General features: G+C 38.2%; 1 protein-coding gene across 1 annotated transcript in view; it reads right to left on the bottom strand.

Annotated features, from left to right (window-relative positions):
* The window catches only part of USH2A (usherin), a 1,482,371-nt gene that overhangs the window by 287,410 nt on the left and 1,171,461 nt on the right, over positions 1-23,500 (bottom strand). Inside the window, exons 50-51 of the mRNA XM_007952540.1 lie at positions 12,718-12,941; positions 5,101-5,305 (exon numbers count right to left, since the gene is read on the bottom strand). Coding sequence (XP_007950731.1) covers positions 5,101-5,305; positions 12,718-12,941 — 429 coding nt within the window. The remainder of the gene's footprint in view (positions 1-5,100; positions 5,306-12,717; positions 12,942-23,500) is intronic.

The following is a 23,500-nucleotide window of genomic DNA, read 5'->3' as shown; positions in this document are numbered from 1 at the left end:
GGGGGGGGGAGAAATAGTGTGTTGTTGTTGTTATTTGCTGTCAAGTCAGATGGACTCATAGTGACCCCTCCCTGGGTTTCCAATGAAGTATCACTACGGACGTAGATTGCTCAATCTTCCTTCCGAGGAGTGGCTGGTGGGTTTGAATTGCCAGACTTCTGGTTAACAGTCAAGTGCCTTAGGCACTACACTAGTATAGTTAAAACTAAAATAAAAGGAAGGAATTGTTTTCTCTGCAAGCTCTGTAACAGTGAAGATTGTAATAATGAACGTTTAAGGAATATTCCAAGAAAAAGGATCTTGTAAATGTTTGCAAAATTTGAGGCCATATTAGAAAATAGATTGTTAAGATTTACTCAAGGAGTTCAGTTAGTTATGTCTATGTGAGGGAATTAAAAAACTGAGGTGCTTGGAATTATTAAAGATAACTGTCCCAGGTCTAAATAAAAAGCTCCAGTGTTGAATTTAAAACAAACAAACAAACAAAAAAAAAAAACACTTCAAAATCTTGACTTTGTTTATCAGGGGGTAGATAAAAGTAGTGAAGTTCCTTAGATGAAAATGGAATGATTTTAAAATGAAGGTCTGAGACTTCAATCTATTACTGGGAATGGGAAGAAGTTGGAGGGTTGGACAAACTGTCCTCTATCCTGAGACCTTGACTAATTAATCTCAATCAAATAAATATTATTTTGTGTTTTCTTAAACCAAAAACCAAACCAAATTCACTGCTGTTGAGTCGATCCAGATTCATAGCAATGCCTCCTTGGGTTTCTGAGGCAGTATCTCTACAGAAGTAGATTGCCCAGGAAGTAGATTACTCTGAGGAGTGGCTGGTGGGTTTGAACTGCCAGCCTTCTGGTTAGCAGTTAATGTCCTAAATGTAAATAATGATGTGGAGTTAGGCAAGGCTGTCCTATTCATAAGGTTATTTCCATTTAATAGGAAGAAGGACACAAAATGCCCAAATGCATATGGCACATTAGCAACAGTGCATGTTGTAAATGATGTGCCACAGTAGCAAAGAGGAGAGAGAGGAATGGGCTTGGGAAGCCTGCACCAAGGACATGAATCTTGACCTAGGCCATGAGGATGATGACAGAGGAAAATATTTCAGGTCGAAGGAGCAGTTTGAGGGTGGTTCAGAACACTGAGAAAGGAGCTCCTATACCATGAGCTGTCATCTATATTCATCTGTTTTGAAGATGACATGATTTGAGTTTGTATCCTTCAGTACACACAGTAGGTTACTTTAGCAGTTCTGATCCTCAGTTTTCTCTTCTGTATATGATTGATTTGATGATAAATTTAAATAAGGATTTTAAACACAGCACCTGGACTAAATGATGTTCAATAAAACTTATCTCCATTCCTTCCTTCCCTCTAACCTTCTGCCTCTCATCCCAGTGCCCTGCCTTACCTTTTGTATTGTTGACATTTGCCTTATTACACCATATTGGTTGAGTAAGGCAGAATGATGAGTTATGATAAAACAGAATATATTTTTGTTTATTTAACCTTAGCTTGCTTGACTTACATAACTAACATGAATTCCATTTAACTTTGGATGACAGATAGTGTATATATATATATATTTGATATTTTTCAAAATATAGAAACAAACTCTATAGGGACTTAGGTTAATGGCTAAATAACAAAATTTAAAAACACAGAACTCACTGCGGAAAGCTCTATGGGTATTCCTTAAAAAGTTGGAATTAGAAAAAGCATTTGACCCAGCCATTCCATTAGTAGGTATATATCCTAAAGAAGTGAGAGCCAGGACAAGAACAGATATATGCACATCCATGTTTGTCGCATCAACCTAGGTGACTATCCACAGAAGAATGGATAACCAAACTATTGTACATACATACAGTGGAATACTATGCAACCCCAAAGAATAATGTAGAATTGGCAAAACACCACATAACATGGTTGAACTTGGAGGATATTATGCTGAGTGAAATAAGTCAATCACAGGAGGACAAATATTGTGTAAGTCCATTATTGTAAAAAGTCAAAGAAAGGTTTATGTATGGAAGGAAATTTCCTTGGTCGCTGTGGTAGTTCAGTTGGTGTGTCAACTTGCTGGGCCTGGTTGAGTGGCTGGGCAGCTGGTGGTAGTTATTCCCCATGATGAGAATGGTAATCAACTCCATGGCAGAATCTACTATGAGCAGCTGAGTAGCTGCCTTAGGGAATGTGATCTGCTTCCCGTATATAAGCAGCACCTTTGGGAATTGTCTCTAGCATATGGCACACTTGGGCCCTGCATGTAGCCGTGTCATTGCTCAGCAGCCTGCCATGCTCTGCCGACCTTGGGACTTACAATGGACTTAAATTAATGGCCTGCCGTGTGGTTTGGTAACATTGGGACTGTGCCTTTTTACTTGTCAACCTTGGGCTTCTCAGCCTCAGCAACCACCAGCTGTCTGAATGAAGAAATGCCTCTAGCTCCAGTGGGCCGGGAGCAGGAGGCAGAGCTGTACCCCAAGGTTGAGGGGCTTCCACCCACCCCCTAGAGCTTGGAACTTTGAACTTTGACTTACAGCCTCCAAATTGTAAGAATAAACTCCTGTTTGTTAAATCCACCTCATTTTTGGTATGTTTCCTGTCAGAGTAGCACTAGGTAACCAGAACAGTTGGTTACCAGGGGTGGGAGGGGAGGGACGGGAGGGAACAGTGTTAGATTGGTAGTGACAAGTATTGATTTGGGTGAAGAGAAGGGCAATGTACCAAATGTGAGTGATCAACAAGGTGGCACTGAGGAAGAAGAAGACAGAGAGAGGTGCATGGAAGGTACAGACAATAAAGATGAACCCTTTTGCACATACAGTACTGAGTTGTCAGTTAAGGCAAACATGGGTATACGGGTGGATAGATAGGTGGACAAGCTGAACTATTAGGTATGTCTATGCAGGGGGGAGTGTGCCCATGACCAGGTATAAGGTTGGCAGACAATGTTTCTACAAGTGTATTTGTATGTTCTGTAAGAATTCCCAGGTATATAGTAGAGCTGACAAGGGACAAGGTTGTAGTCATTTCTTGGCCACAGCCAGCTATAAAGAGGAAGCAAGTAGTTGGACATGTACACTTGGGACCATGATTGCAAGGGACATCAAGCTCAATGGCAGAACATACTACATAAAAACATTGTTCTACATCCTACTTTGGCAAGTAGTGACTGGGATCTTAGAAGCTTGTAAGAATCCATCTAGATGCAACAATGGATCTCTCCTTGTCCAGAGCAAAGAGGAACGAAGTAAACCAAAGATGCATGGAAACAATTAGTCCAAGTGACTTATGCACCCATGCAGTCCTCAGCCTATATGACTATGAGACCTGAAGAACTAGATATACCAGATTACCACTGTCAATCACTTGGAGGGGGATCTATGTAGGAGATCCTGGATAGAGTGGAAGAACAATGTGGAACAAAAAATCATTAAAAGAAAAAAAGGGACCAGGATTGCTGGTCTAATAGAGCCTGATGGAACCCCTGAGACTATGGCCCCTAGCTGTCCTTCAGGTCTGGAATAGAACCCACTTTTGTGGCTTCCAGCCAAACAAAAGACAAGCATATGACCTGAATATTTACATTAGGTAGATACATTTCTCAGAGAGAACAACTGAGAGAATAGAAGGGGTGTGTGTGCATAGGAAGACAGCTCAGGGGACAAGAGTGCATGGAAGTAAAGAAATAGAGAAGAAGGAACTATGGGGAGGAGGTGGGAAAGGAGCTGTTGCACTGTGGAAAATTGTAGTCAATGTTATGAGAGAAAGTGTATATGAGATACTGTATGGAAAGTGAATTTGCTCTGTAAACTTTCACACAAATCATAATTAAAAAATAAATAAATAAAAGGTAGAACTATATTTTGGAGTTAATTTTATACTTTAGAATGTTTCTCACACATGGCTTAGCCAGGGATAAGAATCACTATTTTGAACTAATTCAATAGGGACAGGATGGTGCTCAGAGATTAGTATTTTTAAATAACTGTAAAGATTATTATTTCTGAGATGATCAGCTATCTTGGGGAAACACCAGCCTTGGGTTTCCCTTTTCCTCAGAATAATGCTGTAGGTCTCACTAGTAACCAGACAGGTTCCACCCTCCTTTCTGCTTGCAAGTATAGCAACATTCATTCATTCCATTCACTGAAAATCTGCATTCAAACTTTGGAAAAAGAAAATGTGTTTCATTCTTAGTTAACTGGTGTTCTGGTTACCTAGTGTCACTCTGACAAGAATATACCACTAATGGGATGGCCTTAACAAACAGGAGTTTATTCTTACAATTTGGAGGCTTTAAGTCCAAGTTCAAAATGCCAGGCTCTAGGGGCTGGGTGAAAGCCCCTTAATCTTGGGCTTCAGCTCGCCTCTTGCTCCCTGCCCATGGAAGCTAGAGGTATCCCTTCACTCAGACAGCTACTGGCTGCTGAGGCTAGCAAGCCCAAGGTCAATAAATAAAATGGCACAATCCTGATGTTACCAAACCATACGGCAGGCCATTGACGTAAGTCCATTGTAAGTCCCAAGGTCGGCAGAGCATGGCAGACTGCTGAACAACATGGCCACATGCAGGGTCCAAGCGTGCCATAAGCTAGAGACCATTTCCAAAGCTGCTGCTTATGTACAGGAAGCAGACCACATACTCAAGGCAGCTACTCAGCTGCTCACAGTAGATTCCACCATGAGATTGCCAGTCTCATCATGGGAAATACTACATCCAGCTAGCTGCCCAGCCACTCAACCAGGCCTAGCCAAATTGACAAAAAAAAAAAAAAAAACATAACCACCACAACTGGATATAACCAAAAAAGGTTCTCTGTTCTTTACTCTCCACAATTTAACTTTAAAATAGTATTCATCCTTATTTATAGTTAGACTTTAAAAATGTTTAAACTACCAACTTTTAACAAATGCAAATTATGCCTTTATTTACCTTGTAACTAGCTGACCCCAAAGTGTCATGTAATTAACTGCTATTAGGATAAAAAGAGAGGTAATGTCTAGAGTGAAATAAATCTGCTTTTTATAGTGTCTTCTCACTATCCTTCCTAACCAATGGTCAGATAACTCACTTTCTGTTACCTGTGAAGGAGTGTATGTTTGCATTCCCCGTATGAACAATCTCTTCATCAGAGGAGCATATTTCTTCCCTTGATTCCTTCTCCGTGGAATTGTGAGACCCTTTTATCACAGTGCAGATGTGGCTGCTAAAGGTCAAGTCACATCGGCCACAATGTGCAGTTGCTTCCATAGTTGCTGGGCAGAGAGTTGTGCATTCATTGATTTCCTAAGTCAGGTGGCAGGGGTGAAAAGAGAGGACAAAGGGTATTTTAAACATTCATTTAGACATATGCTGGGTAGGTTTTTATAACTTTGAAATGAAATTTTCTTCCACATAGTTTGTAAATGACGATTTCAAAATTATAAACAGAATGAGCATAGGTTTTATACTAGAAAGAGCAGTTACTTTATGCTCTCAAAGCCTCCATTTCTTTACTGGTGAAATGGAAATTAATTTTACCATGTAGTTTGTTGTGTGAATCATTTATAAAAGCCTTAACTTCAGTAGATACTAATGATCTAAATAACAAAAGTCACTATTTTTTATTGTTACTTTGACAATTTTCTAACAGAGTTTTAGAGAAAATAATGTGATCTTTCAGAATCTGGACTTTCTGTGTTCACAGGAAAGTTGCCCCCATGGGGGACTTTGGACCATAAGGTAAAATGCTCATTGAAGCTTTAGAAAATCTAAATATTTCAGAAGGTGTCATTATACTTATAATCATTTATATTTATAAACATTTTCTGTGATGAATCCTTTGGTTCTTTTGTAGTTATTGGTAAGAAATAGTGTGCTCTACTCTGAAAAAAATTAAATACTTATCCCAAATTACCAAACCACAAAACCGAACCCACTTCTATCAACTCATTTGTGGCTCATAGAATCCTTGACTGGGCTTCCAAAGCTGTAAATCTTTACAAAAGTAGATTGCCTCTTCTTCCTCCCATGGAGCAGCAGGTGGGGTTGAACCACTGACCTTCTGGTTAGCAGTCAAATGTCTTACCCACTATGCCTCCTGAGCTTCTTCAGCCCAAATTACAGTAGATATGAAATAAGACAATATTCTAATAAAGCAGAGAGCTACTCCTTTTTCTTTTATTTCTTTAAATAATATTTTATTGAGTTTTTGGTGAAAGTTTACCCAGCAAGTTAGACTTCCATTTGACAATTTCTACACAAATTGTTTGATGACCTTAGTTAGATTTACCACAATGTGTCAACATTCTCTTTAGTTGTGTTCGGTTTGTTCCCTTTCCAGTACTCCAGTTTCCCTGCCCCCTTGTCTTCTCATCTTTGCTTTTGAGTAATTATTGACTGTTTGGTTTCACACTGATGATTTTTATGTTGGCATCAATTATATAGGTCAAAACAAACAAACAAACAGAAAAACCTCACTGCCGTTGAGTTGGATCTGACTCATAGAGACTCCTCCTTGGGTTTCCGAGGCAGTATCACTATGGAAGTAGATTGCTCAATCTTCCTTCTGAGGGGTGGCTGGTGGGTTTGAACTTCCAGCCTTCTATTTTATGGGTTGTTTGTTGTTGTTGTTGTTGTTGTTATGTGCCGTTGAGTCGGACCGACTCATAGCGACCCCTCCTTGAGTTTCCGTGGCAGTATCACTACGGAAGTAGATTGCCTCATCTTCCTTCCGAGGAGTGGCTGGTGGGTTTCAACCGTCAGCCTTCTGGTTAGCAGTTAAGTGCCTTAGGCACTATCTTTTATTTTGTGTGTCACTCTACTATTTTGCGAAAAGATGATCACAGGGGATAGGCTCCATTCTAGGTTTAAAGAGTGTCTCAGGGTTATAGTCTCAGGCAGTCCTATTTTCTCTATTGTTCCAGTTGCCTGGCTTTTTTTTTTTTTTTTTTAATAAGAATTTGAGTTCTGCTCCATATTTTTGTCCCACTTCATCTAGAATTAATTATTGTGACCCTTATCAGAATGGTCAATAGTGGTATCCAGGCACTATCTGGTTCTTCTGGTCTCAAGGTAGATGAGATTGTGGCTCCTGTAGATTTGTTTCTTCTCTGAGCTTTTGGTTAACTTCTTACTGTTTTGCTCAAGATGAGTAGAGTCGTCCCATAGTTGTATCTTAGATGGTTGTTAGAAAGCTTTTAAGATACCAGATGTTACTCACTTCACTAGGATTCAGATCATGATTTTTGTGAACTATGTTTGGAGGCTATCAATTTGCAGGCTATCATAAATGGCATTGGTTTTTCATATCTTTTTCAGAGTAGTCCTTTTCAGTGTAGAAAAACCCAACTGATTTTTGTTTGTTGAATTTGTACCCTGCAGTGTTGTTAAATTCTATTAGTTCCAGCAATTTTCTTGTGGAATATTAAGGTATTCCATATATAGGTTCATGCCATCTGCAAATAAACATAGTTTGACTTCTTCCTTTCTGATCTGGATACCTTTTATTTCTTTTGTTTTATTGCTCTGACTAGGACCTCCAATCCAGTACAATGTTGAGTAAGAGTGGTGATAATGTACATCTTTGTCTTGTTCCCATTCTCAAATGGAAGGCTCTCAGCCATTCTCCATTGAGTATAATGTTGGCAGTTGGCTTTGCATATACATCCTTAATTATGTTGAGAAATTTTCCTTCCATTCCTATTTTGCTGAGAGTTTTTATCAGGAAAAGCTGGTGCATTTTATTGAATGCCTTTTCTTCATCAATAACATGATTATATCATTATTTTCCATTGTTTTATACACTATTTTAGTTTGATAGATAAGATGTTTCTAGAAATTTGTCTGTTTACCTAGGTTTTCACATTTGTTGGAATACATTTTTTCATAGTAATCATGATCTTCTTTATCTCTGTAGGATCAGTTGTAATATCACCAATTTCATTTCTTAATGTGGTAATTTGCCTCTTCTGTTTTTTTTTTTTCTTTTGCCAATCTAGCCAGTGATTTGTCTACTCTATTGATCCTTTCAAAGAACCAACTGCTGGTTTTGTTGATTCTTTCTATTTCTTTTATTTCTGGGCTGTTCCTTTTTACGGCCCCCCCCCCCACACACACACACACTTTTTTTTTCTGGTAGCTTTTGGCTTCTTTTGCTCTTCCTTTTCTATCAGTTCACATTGCCAGTTTAAACTAAATATTTTGGTTCTTTTTTAATGTAGACATTTATTGCTATAAATTTCCTACGGAGTACTGCTTTTGCTATGCTTCAAAGGTTTTGATACGCTGTGTTTTCATTTTCATTTGATTCTAGGAACTTTTAATTTTCAATTTTGAATTTTTCTCTGACCCAATAATTTTTAAATAATACTTTCCATGTATTTTTTCCTCTAGTTTTTTCCAGTTGCTGATACCAGCTTCATACTATCACTGTCAGAGAAGGCACTTGGTGTGATTCTAATCCTTTTATAGTTGTTGAGGCACTTATGTCTAGTATATGGTTTTGTTCAGTACCATACTGGAAAATGATCCATGTGCACTGGAGAAGAATGAGTATTTTTCTGATGCTAGAAGGAATGTTCTATGTATAGCTGTTAGGTTCAATTAGCGTATGTTTTTATTTAAGTTCTCAATGTCCTTAGTGATATTCTTTTTAGATGTTCTGTCCATAACTGAAAGTGGTGTGTTAAGATTCCCTACTATTATTGTGGAGTTATCTAGTTTTCCTTTCATATGAGTCAGTATTTGTTTTGTGTATTTTGGTGCATTGCTGTTAGGTACATACATATATTTCTAATTGTTATGTCATCTTGCTGGATTGACCCTTTTATTATTATATGCTCTTATTTATTTCTTATAATAGATTTTGATTTAAAGTCTATTTTATCTGATATCATTATGTCCACCTCTACTCTTTTTTGTTTACTTGTTGCATGGAGTATTTTTTCCCATCTTTTTATTTTCAGTTTGTTTGTATCTTTGTGTCTAAAATGTGTTTCCTGTAGGGAGTAAAAAGATGGATTGTTATCTTTTTTTATCCATTCTGTGACTCTCTGCCTTTTGCATGGGGTATTTAGACCATTTACATTTAAAGTTATTACTGAAGATGAAGCATCTGCATCACTCATTTTGATGCTTGTTTTTTGAGTGTTTCATATGTCTTTTTTTCACTTTGATTTTTCTACTTTTGTTTGTATTTGGCTGCTTTCTTGTGATGAACATTTCTGCTAACTTCTTTCTTTTCTTCTGAATAATTCTTCTTGGTGATTTCTTAGTGGTTATCAGATATGCTACATTTCGCTACTTACAACTGCAACTGTGTTTAACATATGAACAACAATTAACATATTACCTTAACATAATAAATCTATTCCTGATATGCTCTTCCCTTCCCCATTTCTTTTGGTGTTTCTCTATTAATATCATATACAACGTATATTTGGTAAGTTTATTTTGTACTTATTTCTTTACAAAATCGATGTATTTGCAGAAGTTAATTATTAAGTTTATTCTTTGAAAATATCATATACTTGATTCTTATAATTGTCCCTCTTTTGTATTTTTTTTTACCTCTCTCTCAGTTTTTTCCCATGTGGAGATGAGAGTGTTAATTTAATGCTCTTGCCTTTTAATTTGGTACTCCCTTGAAAAATACTTACATAGCTGGTCCAGTGGTGCCAAATTCCCTGCATTTGTTTTGGAATGTCTTGATTTTCTTTTTGTTATTGAATGAAAACTTTGCTAGGTAAAGAATTCTTGGTCAGTAATTGCTTTTGCTTTTGTTCAGTATTTTATATATGTTATTCCATTGTCTACTGGTCTCTAGAGAAATCCTCACTGATTCTTACAAAAGCCCATTGATATGTTATATTGCATTTTTCTTTTGCTGCTTACAGAATTCTCTCCTCATCTTTGGTTTTCAAAATTTTTATTAAGATATGGTACAGGGTTGATCTTTCTGTGTCTCCTCTAATTTAGGTTAGTATTTGCAGGCTTGGTTCTCTGTTCAGATATGGGAAAATCTCTCTATTTCTGGAAAAAAATTTTTCTATGCCTTTATTGTTGTCTTGGTGCTCTTGGATTCCATGAATCTATTGTTATATTTCTTAATTGAACCCCATATTTTCTTTTGGATTTCTTCACTGTTTTTTTTTTTTTTTTGTGTGTGTGTGTGTGTGTGTGTTCTTTTCTCTTGAGACTTGATAAGTTCAGTTATTTTGTCTTCTAGTTCATTTCCTGTATCTTCTGTCTGACTCTGCTGTTGAGTGTTTCTCTTGCATTTTCTAATTCAGTTATTTTATTCTTCAGTTCCAGAGGTTATTTATTTTTTTCTGACATTTTCAGTTACCATATTAAGTCTCCTTTTGCTCCTCCATTTGCCTCCTGATCTCCACTATTTTGTTCCCTGATCTCCACTACTTTGTTTTCTGTGTGCTTTTTGCTTTCTTTAAATATATTTAGTATCATAGTCTGAAAAGTATCTCTTTTTTTTTGTATTATTTTGGCTTCCATAGAAGAAATTTCCTCTTCTTTATGTTTTGATTTTTGACTGGTCCTTCTTCTCTTGTGATTTTGTGTGTTTTAACATCTTTTGTTGAACTTCATCTATTTTGCTTGGTTACTTTAAATTTTGTGTTCTTGTTTTTGTGAGAAAAGTTTTTGATTGGACACCTGGTAGTGCAGCAGCCAAGTGCCTGGCTGGCAAATTCACCCACCAGCCACTCCACAGGGACGAAGATGTGGCAGCCCACCTTTGCAAATACTCATAGCCTTGGGAAACTCACAGGTTCACTGTGAGTCATAAGCAGTCCACTGGCAGTAGGCTTAGTATCTTCTGAAAACCACAGGGGTACACTCTTATCCTTAGGGTTTTTTTTTTTTTTTTTTTTCCTCAATGCTGATTCAGGAGTTCTGGGTGCTTGATCTATGGAATTCCATACATGTATGGGAGGGAAGAGTTTAACCAGTCACAGATCCAAGTGGTACGGTTTGACTTTCTGTGGGGAGGTAGGAAGCTCTCAATGTCTTTTCCTCATGGTTGACTGTGCATAGCTTTCCCACATTGCAGTTTTTCATTTCCCTCCATGTTTCTCTGTTCAGTCTAATGCATTCCCCTTACACTGATGCCCTTGCTGTTCCTCCCAGTCCTAGTACCTGTTGCTCTTGGGCTTCAGCAAGATTCAATAGCACTCTCTTTCAGTGCCATGGTCTCCCTTTGCCCCCTGCCAATTGCACAGCCCCTGACTCTCACTGCTAATTTGTACCACCTTAAATATAATCAGGCAATAGTGTACTCAGACTGGCATTTTGTCTGTGTTCCCTGGTTTGGGGAACTCAACCCTGTCCTAAAATGGCTGTGAGTGAGTGCTCCCAATGTGTGTAGTAGGTTATTCCAGTTTCTGTGCCATTTCTTGCCCCCAACTTCTGGACCCACTCTTACTCTCCAACACCTCAGCTGCCATCTCAGTTTGTGTTTTTATTCATTGTTCAGTGGATTAGTTGCTGGGGGAGTAAGTAGGAGCTCCACTCACTTTGATATCTTGCTCTACCTTCTCTCCTTTCTTTTGTATAATAGCATAACACATTTAAAATACATTTTGCTTTTAAAAAAATTATCTACAATCAACCTGTCTCCTACAGAAAATAAGTTAAGTTATTCTCAAAAATGTAATTAAGAAAAAAAAAAAAGCTGCTTCAGAAAAATATAGTAGGATTTCCATTACAAAAACAAACAGTTCCATTGAGTTAATTCTAACTCATGGTGATCGCATGTGTGTCAGTGAAGGCCTGTACTCCATAGGGCTTTCAATGGCTGATTTTTCAAAAGTAGGTGACCAGGTCTTTCTTCCGAGGTGCACTTCTGGATGAATTAGAACTTACAACTTTTCAGCTTTATCTTAGGAATTCATTATTACAAGGTGCTCACTGGGTCCTTCACACTCTCATAGAGTTATTTCCCATCCCAAAATGTCTGATTGCCACAAAGGGATTGTGTAGTTACCTCACTCTGCACCAAGATATCCATTTTTAGACATATCTTAATGTAAATTACCATAGAACATGGTAAAGTGTTTTTTTTGTTATTGTTGTTTATTTTTAAATGACTATAGTCCTTTCCTTACAATGGTATGCCTCTGGAGTCCTGTGTCAAGTTTAGTGCTAATAAATATGACATTATTGTAGGTGAAGCATCACAGCATATAAACATAAATGATTACACCCAACATTTTTGTGGTTGACAGAGAGACATTTGATCATCTTGCATTCCCCACAAGGAAGTTTATATAAGCACAACTAAGTGAATTTGCTGGATCTAAGGTCTCCATAGAAGGCGAGTGAATTATAGTTAGAGAGGCTAGAGGAAAGTAGGTGGAATTTCCTTCAGTCTTCCTCCATAGCACCCCTGGCATGAATCTGCATTCAAGCAGAAGCCCCAGACTGTTGTGCTAGATCTTTGGCACCTATATTTTCAGTTCCTATACTAATCTGAAGTGCTGGGTAAAGCTTCCTAAGAACAGATAATCATTATTAATTCCTTTAGAATTCATTGCAATAACATCAATCATAGCAAACTCATTTGGTATTAATATGGATGTAATGTGAAAATGAATAATGCACACAGGAGTTTTTATATTCCTATTTTAGAAAAATAGTTATGAACAATGTATTTCTCTTTCCATTGTCAAATCAGTGCCTCCGAGAGGCTTTCTATCAATTACCTTCATCATCATTCCAGCTGAAATCTTGTCAGAGCAAACATATTTCAAAGGATTATATCCAACTCCATTACAACATTGCTGGCTCTTTGGAATAAGTTCAGTCTCACAGCATTTTACTGGCACTGGGTCATTCATTTTAACATGTGCTTTAGACTCTCCACTGGAAGCTGAGCAGCATATGGTATCTGACATATTCACATAATCCTGCCCACAACAGAACATCCCTGCAACAATAAAATGTTATATATGAATATGAAATTAAAAAAAGGGGAGAAAACTGAGGCTGCTATAAAGTTTGGTATAAAAATGTCAGACTCAGGCAGCTGCTGAAATGGTACAATACCTAAGGTAGAGTTTCCCTGCAAAGGTGATTTAAATGTGCAGTCAGGGGTCCTTCTTACCAAAAGCACTAGACACTAATTGCAGAAAGAACACACAAGAGAAAGTGTTCTGAAATCAATCTGCTGAGCCAAACTTCTTTGCACCATAAAAAAAGATCTGATTTCTGTCATAAAAACTGCCTGTCCATTTAGTGTTGATAGCAAAAGGTTTGTTCAACTACAGGATCTCATCGAAGGTTCTAGAAATTCACAAGGGTAAAGAGAGAGGAGGTCACGAGTACCTGGGGATAACAGGCCATGCAGAATAGAAAGATAACACACTATTCCAGACCTGGAGGCTGGGTAGGAGGAGCCTTGTAAGTTTTGGGCTACCATTGTTGCTATTGAGGAGACCTAGTGGTGCAGTAGTTAAGCACTCAGCTGCTAACCAAAAAATTTGAACCACTAGCTGCTCTTCAGGAGAAAGATGAGGCAGTCTGCTTCTGTAAAGATTTACAGTATTGGAAACCCCATGGACCAGTCCTGCTCTGTCCTATAAGGTCACTATGAGTTGTAATGTACTGGATGACAATTTTTTTTTTTTTTTATGTGGTTGGTATGTTGTAGAGCTGCTGGATTGCTGGGTGGGTTTGACATGCCAACCTTTTGGTTAGCAACCAAGCACTTAACCATTGTACCACTCCTTTGTCTAGGCTACAAATATTTCCTTATGAAAACAGTAGCCTTTATGAGATAGGTGTTGTGCCTAAAACTGGCTGAACATGTTCACTGAACAGGTTAACCAATCAGCCCACTATTTTTGAGCCCAACTGCATTCTAGAACTATCTCTAGACATGGGTGAAGTTGGGGTACAGGCAGAAAACCCTTAAGGAAGATCACTGATTTCCATATCCTGATGAAAGATACACATACCTCTGCTACCAAATAGACTATTTTCTCCTGTCAGGTTAAGCTTAACTGCCTGTGTTTACATCACTTAGATATTGCCACAGAATACAAAGAGCAGAAATTTAGACATAAAAGCATGAATCAATAAACAATACCCTAGAGTCAGATTAAGCTAGAAATTAAGGTGCCTATTCTTTGTCACAATATTCTCATATTAGAATTTAGATTTAGTTATATAGCACCACAATGTGATGAATGATTTATTTTAATTAGAATTTTGTTTATTTATTAGTATTCCCTGGTGATAACATACAGCACCTCAAATTCAAAATGCCCCAGGATCCTGAATTGTTTAGTTGGGTCTTGTTCAAACACCTACATTATGAAAGACATTTCTAATAATAGAGTTTTAAGCACTTTTCTCACCATTAAAAGTAGGCACCGGCTTGGCTTGTTTAAAATGCCTTGAGAAAGATGTTTATTCATATATGACCTCAAAGAACGCTCTCATTGATTTTTCCAATTTTAATATTTTCTTCCAATATGTTTTAAATTTTTATTTATGGTTAATGGAATATGCTGATTAAAACTGAGTTTTGACATGCCATGTTTATGTAAGTATGATCACTGTTCAAAGCAATTGGCTTGACAGTAGGCTGTTTTCTTGGGTTTTCATTAATAATTTTCATTGTTTTAACATTCCCAGAAAAAGTTGTCTCCGATAAGTACACACAGTAGGGCCATTATTGTAGCCTGAGTCTTAATTATGGAAGGTAAACTGTTATCTATAACTAACAATATATGATAGACCCACAGCTTCTAGCTTTATTTTGTTTGGACATTTCTCTGCTGCTTTCTGATCAGACATTTAAATACAGCCTTAGTTAAGTTACTCTCATTTTTTTCTCAAGTAGCTTTCTTAAAACAATTCATGTTTCTATTTTAAAGAGCAATCAAAATCTGAAAACTGGCTCTTTAGGGAGCAGAAGACATTCTCCCCCTCCACTCCCAAATCACTTTCTGGCTTCACCATGCTTTAAGTATAAAATCAAAATGCAGACATTGACCTAATTCGAAACTCCTAATCAGTCATCTGATCGCTCTGAGGGACTTTTGACAGGTCAACTAAAATTTTGATAATGAACTGTTTTTGTACTAGAAATAGAAAGGATGCTTTCTTTCACAAAGAGCTTCATCTTTGTTTAACAGAATTAAAATTTTCAGCCAAGATCTCACTCACATAACAAGAAGTGACTCCCTTTCTAGTTTCTTTGGTAAACCATTACTTCTTTAATTATTATCAACCTTGTTCCAGTGTGATAAATTGCTAATTACTTAATACCCTAATCAGCGTTCATTCTTTGCACAGATAAACTGTGACAGTGCCATTAATTTAAATAGTAATTTCACTTAATGGCCAGAACGGCACACCAGATTTTTATGCAGCATTTTCTGAAGACTGCATCCATCACTGCAATATTCTGACATAAAGATGTCTGACGTGCACTAACTCACTTAGGGAGAGCAGATGTTGCAGAGCAGAGTTTGGTAGTAATTCCCATAGTGCATCACTTCAGCATGAATGAGCTGCAAATTCAGAGACAGACAATCTTCTGAAACTGCATTGCAATAACTTTTGACCCCTACCTAATTTATCATGTAGCACTTGACTTTTGAACTTTGACACATAGAATGCACAATTTTAAATATGCCCAAAGAAAAACAAAATAGGTCATGCATTATTGATGGATAGATCTATTTTTCCAGAGGTTCTTCATTAAATTTGTACAAAGGTGAAGAGTCCCTTTGAACAAGATGCAGATGTTATTAAATGGTACAGTACACATTGAACTATTAGTTGTTTATTTTTCAGATATAACAGAATATATTGTCTTTCCTTGGATAGCTTCTACTGGAGGGGATGCAATGGAGAAAATAATAGAGGAAACGAATAGTTCAAATATGTTACCAATACTTATTTAATGTTCAGAGCTAAAGAGGAAAGAATTTAAGCACAGCTGTTGGTGAACCTCTGAATTGTTATATATGCAAAACTAGTATTCATTTTTCCAAAAGAAGACCAAGAACTATGAATAACTATTCTGAGATAAAAATAGTACAACAGTAAAAACAGAGTCTAGGATATGGCAGATCACTATGGAACTCTGGAATTAACCATGGGACTGCATTTTAAACTAAGGGATTATGCTTTAGGCCTTGAAGAATGTCAAAAACAAAAACAAACAAAAAAATGAAAAAAAAAAACCCACAAAGATTTGTGATTTGACACTCTTAGGACAAACTGAAAAAATTGGTGAAAAAGAATGAGAAAAGAAATGCATACTTGTTTTTACCAGTAGATGTCTCTACGGCTACCACCACAAGACTGAGAAAGAAGAGTAGAGTAAAAGTGCCCCCCCAAATCATTACAATCTTTGAGGAAATATTTTCAAAACAACTTTTAAGCCATGATTCATGTGGTTATTCTTCTTTTTTGCAAAGTTCCTAAATTCATATGAATAAACAATGGTATATCATTCATTTTGGAAGGAATACTAGGCAATCTTCTTCTGTAGAGATGTTGTTGTTGTTGTTGTTATGTGCTGTCGAGTTGGTCCCGACTCATAGCAACCCCTTCTTGGGTTTCTGAGGCAGTATCACTACAGAAATAGGATTGTCCAACCTTCCTTCCGAGGAGTGGCTGGTGGGTTTGAACCGCCAGCCTCTGGTTAGCGGTCAAGTGCCTTAGGCACTATGTTACCAGAGAGATACTGCTTTGGAAACCCAAGGAGGGGTTGCTATGAGTTGAACTGACTCGACGGCAGTCAGTTTGTTTTTTTTTTCTGAGTCATTCATTTTATTGAAGGCAGAATCCAGGACATGGAAACTCTGTCCTATTTCAAAGCAATTTCAACCCAGAGTTTCATATCAAAGGATTCATAGTAAAATTTACAATAGAAATAAGGCAATATATGTGTCAAGATCAGTGTCTCATGGCTAAAAGAAAATCCTATTTTCTTTAAATGATATTAAACCCACTGCCATCAAGTCAATTTGGGATTATAGCAACTCTTTAGGACAGAGTAGAACTGCCCCATAGGGGTTTTAATGCTGTAAATCTTTACAAAAACAGACTGCCTGATCTTTCTTTCATGGAGCAGCTGGTGGGTTCAAACCATCAACCTTTTGGTTAATAGCCAAATGCCTCAACCACTGTGCCACCAGAGCTCCTTCTTTGGATGGCAGAAAGGCTTTAATTTTCACCTTTTAACGCCAAAGGATATAATGAAGTCCAACCCAAGATTAATGGCATAAATGGTAAGACCCTGTAAGCAAATAGGTAGAAAAAAAGAGAGCAATAAAAAAGTTTAAAATATATTCAAAGAAAATGGTTAAGAATACATAAGCTGTGAAATGATGAGCATGACTTTCATCCTGAGATACCTGTATAACACTCCTACACAACTCATCTGCCCAGAGAGAGCACTAAAAACATAAACGCTACCCCAGCACTTCTGTTCCAACAGCATCTGTTAATTCACTCCATTTATAAAATACATATTGACAAAGACAACTGAACTGGGACCAGGGAGATTTGATTTGGTGTGAGAAAGTCAATTCAATGTGATTTTGTTAAAGGGCTCCTGCAGGCAAATAAAAGAGTTTAAGTAATAAAGTACATAAAGAGATGTTTTACGAGCCAGCCCGGTCCCGTGGCAGGCACACAATGCCAGGCAGTGAGAGAGGCCAGGCTTAGGAACAATATTATGAAACTCAAGCCCTTGTGTAGCAGGTATGGTGTTGCTTGGTTGAGGAGAAAAAGGGCCATATGGATATTCTGGAAGGTCACTAAGGTCACAGTCATTAGGGGCGACAGGAGGGAGAGGCAGCTGAAAGAGAAAAAGACACGTGGAAGCTGTCTATTTTCAAGTGAAACTTGCTGGAAGGTCAAGAGAATAAAAAGAGATTATTTTGCTCCTTTTTAAAAAATATTTCTTCAGTCCATCGTGATTACAGGGTCAGGAAAGTTGTAAAATGTCATGAAGAACTCTATAGCTAATGTGTTTCCTGGTGTGGAGGAATGTTTTACTAGCATGGAACATCATATAAATGTAAACAAAGACATAGTGCTGAAACTTGAGCCCATAGATGGATTTTAAGAGTGCATGCAATTGTGTGTATTCTAAGTGCTTTTAATTGGGATGAGGATTCCTAAGGAACACATTCTAAAAGGGGATCATGACATCAAAATAATTAAGAATTATTTTTATTCTAATGGACAGTAACCCCTGTGGTATTTCTCAGACCAGGTATGCTAATTTTTTTTTTTCAATTTTCATCGTGATTTGGGTGCAATTTTACAAAGTAGATTAATTTTACATCCAATAATTGATAGACATTTTGTTTTGTGACACTGATTATAATCCTCATAATATAACAGCTCTTCTCCCACCACCTCTCTGTGGTCACCCCTTCCCTGTGCCCTTCTTACCTGTGCATTTCTGCCTGCCTAGCTTTCTCTCCATGCAAATGCTGCCCTTCTATTTTCTCTTTTTAAAAATCATTTTTTATTTACCTGAAATTTCAATTGAATTATGTACCTTCTATTTCATCTGGCACAAATGCTGCCCTTCTGATCTCCTGAGGCTGACTGTTTAAGGAGTGCACCTCCCTGATAAAGTTGTTCAGCTTGTAGGCTGAGTAAGTCTAATTCTGGGCTCAAAGGGTGACTTGAGACAATATATTGGAAGTTTTCACTGAAAAATAGTCTCTTTCTGACCAGTAATCCTGATCTTTTTTATGTTTTTTTAATTTTGTTCCACATTTTTTCTCCTACTCTATCCCTTTTCATAGGAGCTCTGGTAACAAAGTGCCTAAGGCACTTGATTGCTAACCAGAAGGCTGGCGGTTCAAACTCATCAGCCACTGCTTGGAAGGAAGATTGGGCAATCTACTTCTGTAGTGATACCACCTCAGAAACCTAAGGAGGGGTCATTATGAGTCGAGTCCGACTCAATGGCACATAACAACAACAACCATCCCTTTTCATAATGTACAAATTATTGAACAATATCATTATGGTGCAGTAAATTACACTGTGTGGCTTTTCTAGCCATAAGTCTTTGCAAACTCTATGGTGGAGTTTGCTGTGAACAACTGAATAGCTCCTGATTGTTAGTTATCCACCTGGGGTATTTCTGTTGGGAGTAGCATGAAGTAATTTTCTGAGAAGTTTACTCTCTCTCAGGTGTGTAGAACTCTGATGTCAGTATTGGTTGGTTTGGGCCACTTTGCCAGGCTCAAAAGGAGCCCTCCTAGAGGTGGAAGGAATCTCTCATTGCTGTCTGAGAGATGTGAGAGACACGCACTGCTGAGAGAGACACTGAGGGACACATATTTCTGAGAGAGACTGGTGGCTGAGAGGAGGTAGGCTGCGAGAGACTGAGTGCATTTCTGAACTTGAATTGTAGGCTGTTGCTTCCCTAAAAAACCTCATAATCTGTTAGTTCTGTACGGCCACTGCAGTGAATTATTGAACCCAGCAGAGAGGTGGTGGGTGCTGTGGGAGGAACAATTGGTGTCAGGGTTGGTGAAAGTGCTGGAGGGAGGCATGATGTCTAGCCTCACAGGAAGAGATCTTGAGCTACTGATGGTGATTCTATCTTCCTCTTGTGAGGTTAGAGGAGGTCAGAAGATGGCACCACCTTGACCCCTTGTCAATCATTAATATCACATGCAAGTAAAATTCTGCTGAAGATAATTAAAAAATGGTTGCAGCACTATACTGACAGGGAACTTCCAGAAATGCAAGTTGGATTCAGAAAAGGATGCAAAACAAGGGATATCATTGCTAATGTCAGATGTATTTGACTGAAAGCAAAGAATACCAAAAAGATGTTTACTTCTGTTTTATTGACTATGCAAAGGCATTTATTGGCTATGAGGATCATAACAAATTATGCATAATGTTGAGAAGAACGGGAATTCCAGAACACTTAATTGTGCTCATGAGGAACCTGTACATAGACCAGGAGGTTGGTGTTTGAACAGAACAAGGGTATACTGCATGGTTTAAAATCAGGAAGGGAATGCAGCAGGACCACATCCTTTTACCATATTTTTTTAATTTGTATGTTGAGCAAATAATCCAAGAACCTGGACTATATGAAGAATGCAGCATCAGGACTGAAGGAAGAGTCATTAACAACTTGTGATATGCAGATGACACAGCTTTGCTTGCTGAAAGTGAAGCTGACATGAAGTACTTACTGATGAGGATGAAAATCTATAGTCTGCACTATGGATTATACCTCACCACAAAGAAAATCCTCACAACTGGATCATTAAACAACATCATGAAAAGTGGAGAGAATTGAAGTTGTCAAAGACTTCATGTTACTTGGTTCTACAATCAACGCCAATGGAAGCACCAGTCAAGATATCAGATGAGGTATACTGTGGTAGTTAAATTTGTATGTCAACTTTGCTGGGCCTGGTTGAGTGGCTGGGCAACTGGTGGTAGTTATTCCCCATGATGAGCCTGGCAATCAACTCCATGGGGGATCTACCACAAGCAGCTGAGTAGCTGCCTTTGGGATGTGGTCTGCTTCCTGTATATAAGGAGAAGCTTTGGGGATAGTCTCTAGCCTATGGCACAATTGGACCCTGAATGTAGCTGTGTTACTGTTCAGTAGCCAGCCATGCTCTGCCAACCTTGGGACTTACAATGGACTTAAATTAATGGCCTGCCACGTGCTTTGGTAATATTGGGACTATGCCATTTTATTTGTCAACCTTGGGCTTATTAGCCTCAGTATCCAGTAGCTGCCTGAGTGAAGAGATACCTCTAGCTTCAATGGGCTGGGAGCAAGAGGCAAAGCTGAAGCCCAAGGCCGAGGGGTTTTCACACAGTCCCTAGAGCCTGACACTTGGAACTCAGATTTCTAGCCTCCCAAACTGTAAGAGAATAAACTCCTGTTTTTTAAGGCCATCCCATTTGTGATACATTCTTGTCAGGGTGGCACTAGGTAACCAGAACATATACCCTTGGCCAAATCTGCTGCAAAAGACATCTTTCAGGTGCTGAAGAACAAAGATATCTCCTTGAAGACTAAAGAACACCTGACACAAGCCATGGTATTTTCAATTGCCTCATATACGTGTGGGAGCTGGACAATGAATAAGGAAGACCAAAGAAGAGTTGATGCTTTTGAGTTGTGTGGTTGGCAAAGAATACTGAAGGTACCATGGACTGTCAGAACAGATCAGTCCTGGAAGAAGTACAGTCAGAATGTTCCTTGGAAGTGAGAATGGCCAGACTTTGTCTCACCTACTTTGGTCATGTTGTCAGAAGGGACCATTCCCTGGAGAAAGATACCATGCTTGGTAAAGTGGAGGGTCAGTATCAAAGGGAAGGACCCTCAACATGATTGATTGATACAGTGGTTGCAATGATGGGTTTAGGTATAGGAAGGATTGTGAGGCTGGTACAGGAAAGGGCAGTTTTGTTCTGTTGTACATAGGATCGATATGAGTTGGAGCCAACTCATAGGTTGGCTCATTGATGAAACCTAACAACAACATCCCTTTCCCAGTAGTTGGCATTGGTAGCCAGGCACCATCTAGTTCATTTGGTCTCAGTGTGATGCATGCTGAGGTTCCAGTGGTCCATTAGGCCCTTGGACCAATTGTTGCCACATGTTTTTGATTTTCTTTGCTCTGGATGAGGAGAGACAAATAGTTGCATTTTATATGGCCACTTGAAAGTTTTAGGACCCCAGTCACTACTCACCAAAATAGGATGTAGAACAATGTTTTTGTGTACTATGTTGTGCCGGTTGAGCTTGATGTCCCCTGCAACAGTGGTTTCAACCCTGCAGGCCCAGCGACTCACTCCATCAAGGTGCTTGATTGTGGCTAAGAAGTTATCCTAACTTTGTCTCCTGGTAGCTCTTTAATGTGTATGGACATTTTTAGAGCATATACGAGTACATACATAGTGTTATCATCTGCCAAACCTACTTATGTCATGGTTATATTCCTGTTCATCTCTCCATTCCTGATCTTCTTGCCTGTCTTTCTATGTATCCACCCATAGACTAAATAATAATAATAATAACAAACTCACTGCTGTTGAGTCGGATCTGACTCATAGCAAACCCTTTTTGGGTTTCTGAGGCACTATCACCATGGAAGTAGATTGCCCAATCTTCCTTCCGAGGAATGGCTGGTGTTTGTTATTACTGATAATGCACTATTGTGTCTGTAATAGTATTTACTTCTGTTTTCTGCACCTCTTGTGCACCTCTCTATGTCTTCCTTTTGCTTAGTGATATTATGCTGGTCACACACTTTTATTATATTGCCTTTCCCTTCAACCAAATCAACACAAATATCTTAACTAGTCAGCAATTTTCTCTCCCCTCCCCTGCCCTCCCTGGTAACTAACAAAGAAAATTTCCCTCCCTGTGTAAGCTTTTCCTTTACTTTTTATAATAACAGACTCATACAATTTTTGCCCTTCAATGATTGACTTATTTCACTCAGCATAATGTCCTCCAAGTTTATCCACTTTATGAAGTGATTCATGAATTCTTTATTATTTTTTAACATTGCATAGTATTCCATTGAGTCTTAGAACCACAGTATGGTTACACATTCATCTGTTAATGGGCACTTAGTTTCCAGGAGCTCTGGTAGCATAGTGCCTAAGGCACTTGACTGCTAACCAGAAGGCTGGAGGTTCAAACCCACCAGTCACTCCTCGGAAGGAAGCTGGGGCAATCTACTTCCATAGGGATACTGTCTCGGAAACCCAAGGCAGGGTCGCTATGAGTCGGGTCCGACTCAATGGCACATAACAACAACAGTTAGTTTCCATCTCTTTGCTTTTGCAAATAGTGCTGCAATGAACAGAGGTGTGCATATATCCATTCATGTCCTGGATCTCACCTCCTTAGGATATATTCCTAATAGTGAGATTACTGGATCAAATAGCATTTCTATTTCCAAATTTTTAAGGAAGTGCCATATCATCTATCACAGTAGTTGTATCATTTTACAGTCCTACCAGTAGAGTATGAGATTACCAATATCTCCACACCCTCACCAGCATTTGTTGTCATGATGTACTTTTAAATTTTTTTTTTTTTTTATAATGTTGCTGGATTCTATTGGCTAGGATTTTGTTGAAAATTTTTGGGTCTGTTCATGAAGGACATTCGTCTATAATTTTCTTTTCTCATGGTGTCGCTGCCTGGCTTTGGTATCAGGGCTATGCTCATTTTATAAAATGAATTTGGGAATATTCCCTCCTTCCTATACTATGGAATAGTTCGAGAAGAATTGTTGTCAGCTCTTCTCTGAATGTTTGGTAGAATACACCAGTGAGACACCTGGGCAAAGATTTTTTTTTTTTTTTTTGTGGTTGTTTTTTTTTTTTTTCAAATCATTTTTTTTTTTTTTGTTATGTATCTGTTCAAATTTTTTTACTTCAGTCTGATGTTTTTAATTTTATTGAGGCTGCTTTGTGCCCTTTACATGTAGTCTGTTC

Source organism: Orycteropus afer, unplaced genomic scaffold (genome assembly GCF_000298275.1).
Source record: "Orycteropus afer afer isolate SDZICR_OR568_19922 unplaced genomic scaffold, OryAfe1.0 scaffold00013, whole genome shotgun sequence".
NCBI classification, from domain to species: domain Eukaryota; kingdom Metazoa; phylum Chordata; class Mammalia; order Tubulidentata; family Orycteropodidae; genus Orycteropus; species Orycteropus afer.
Note: the sequence above shows the minus strand (reverse complement) of the source record. Positions and strands in the feature narration are given on the sequence as shown.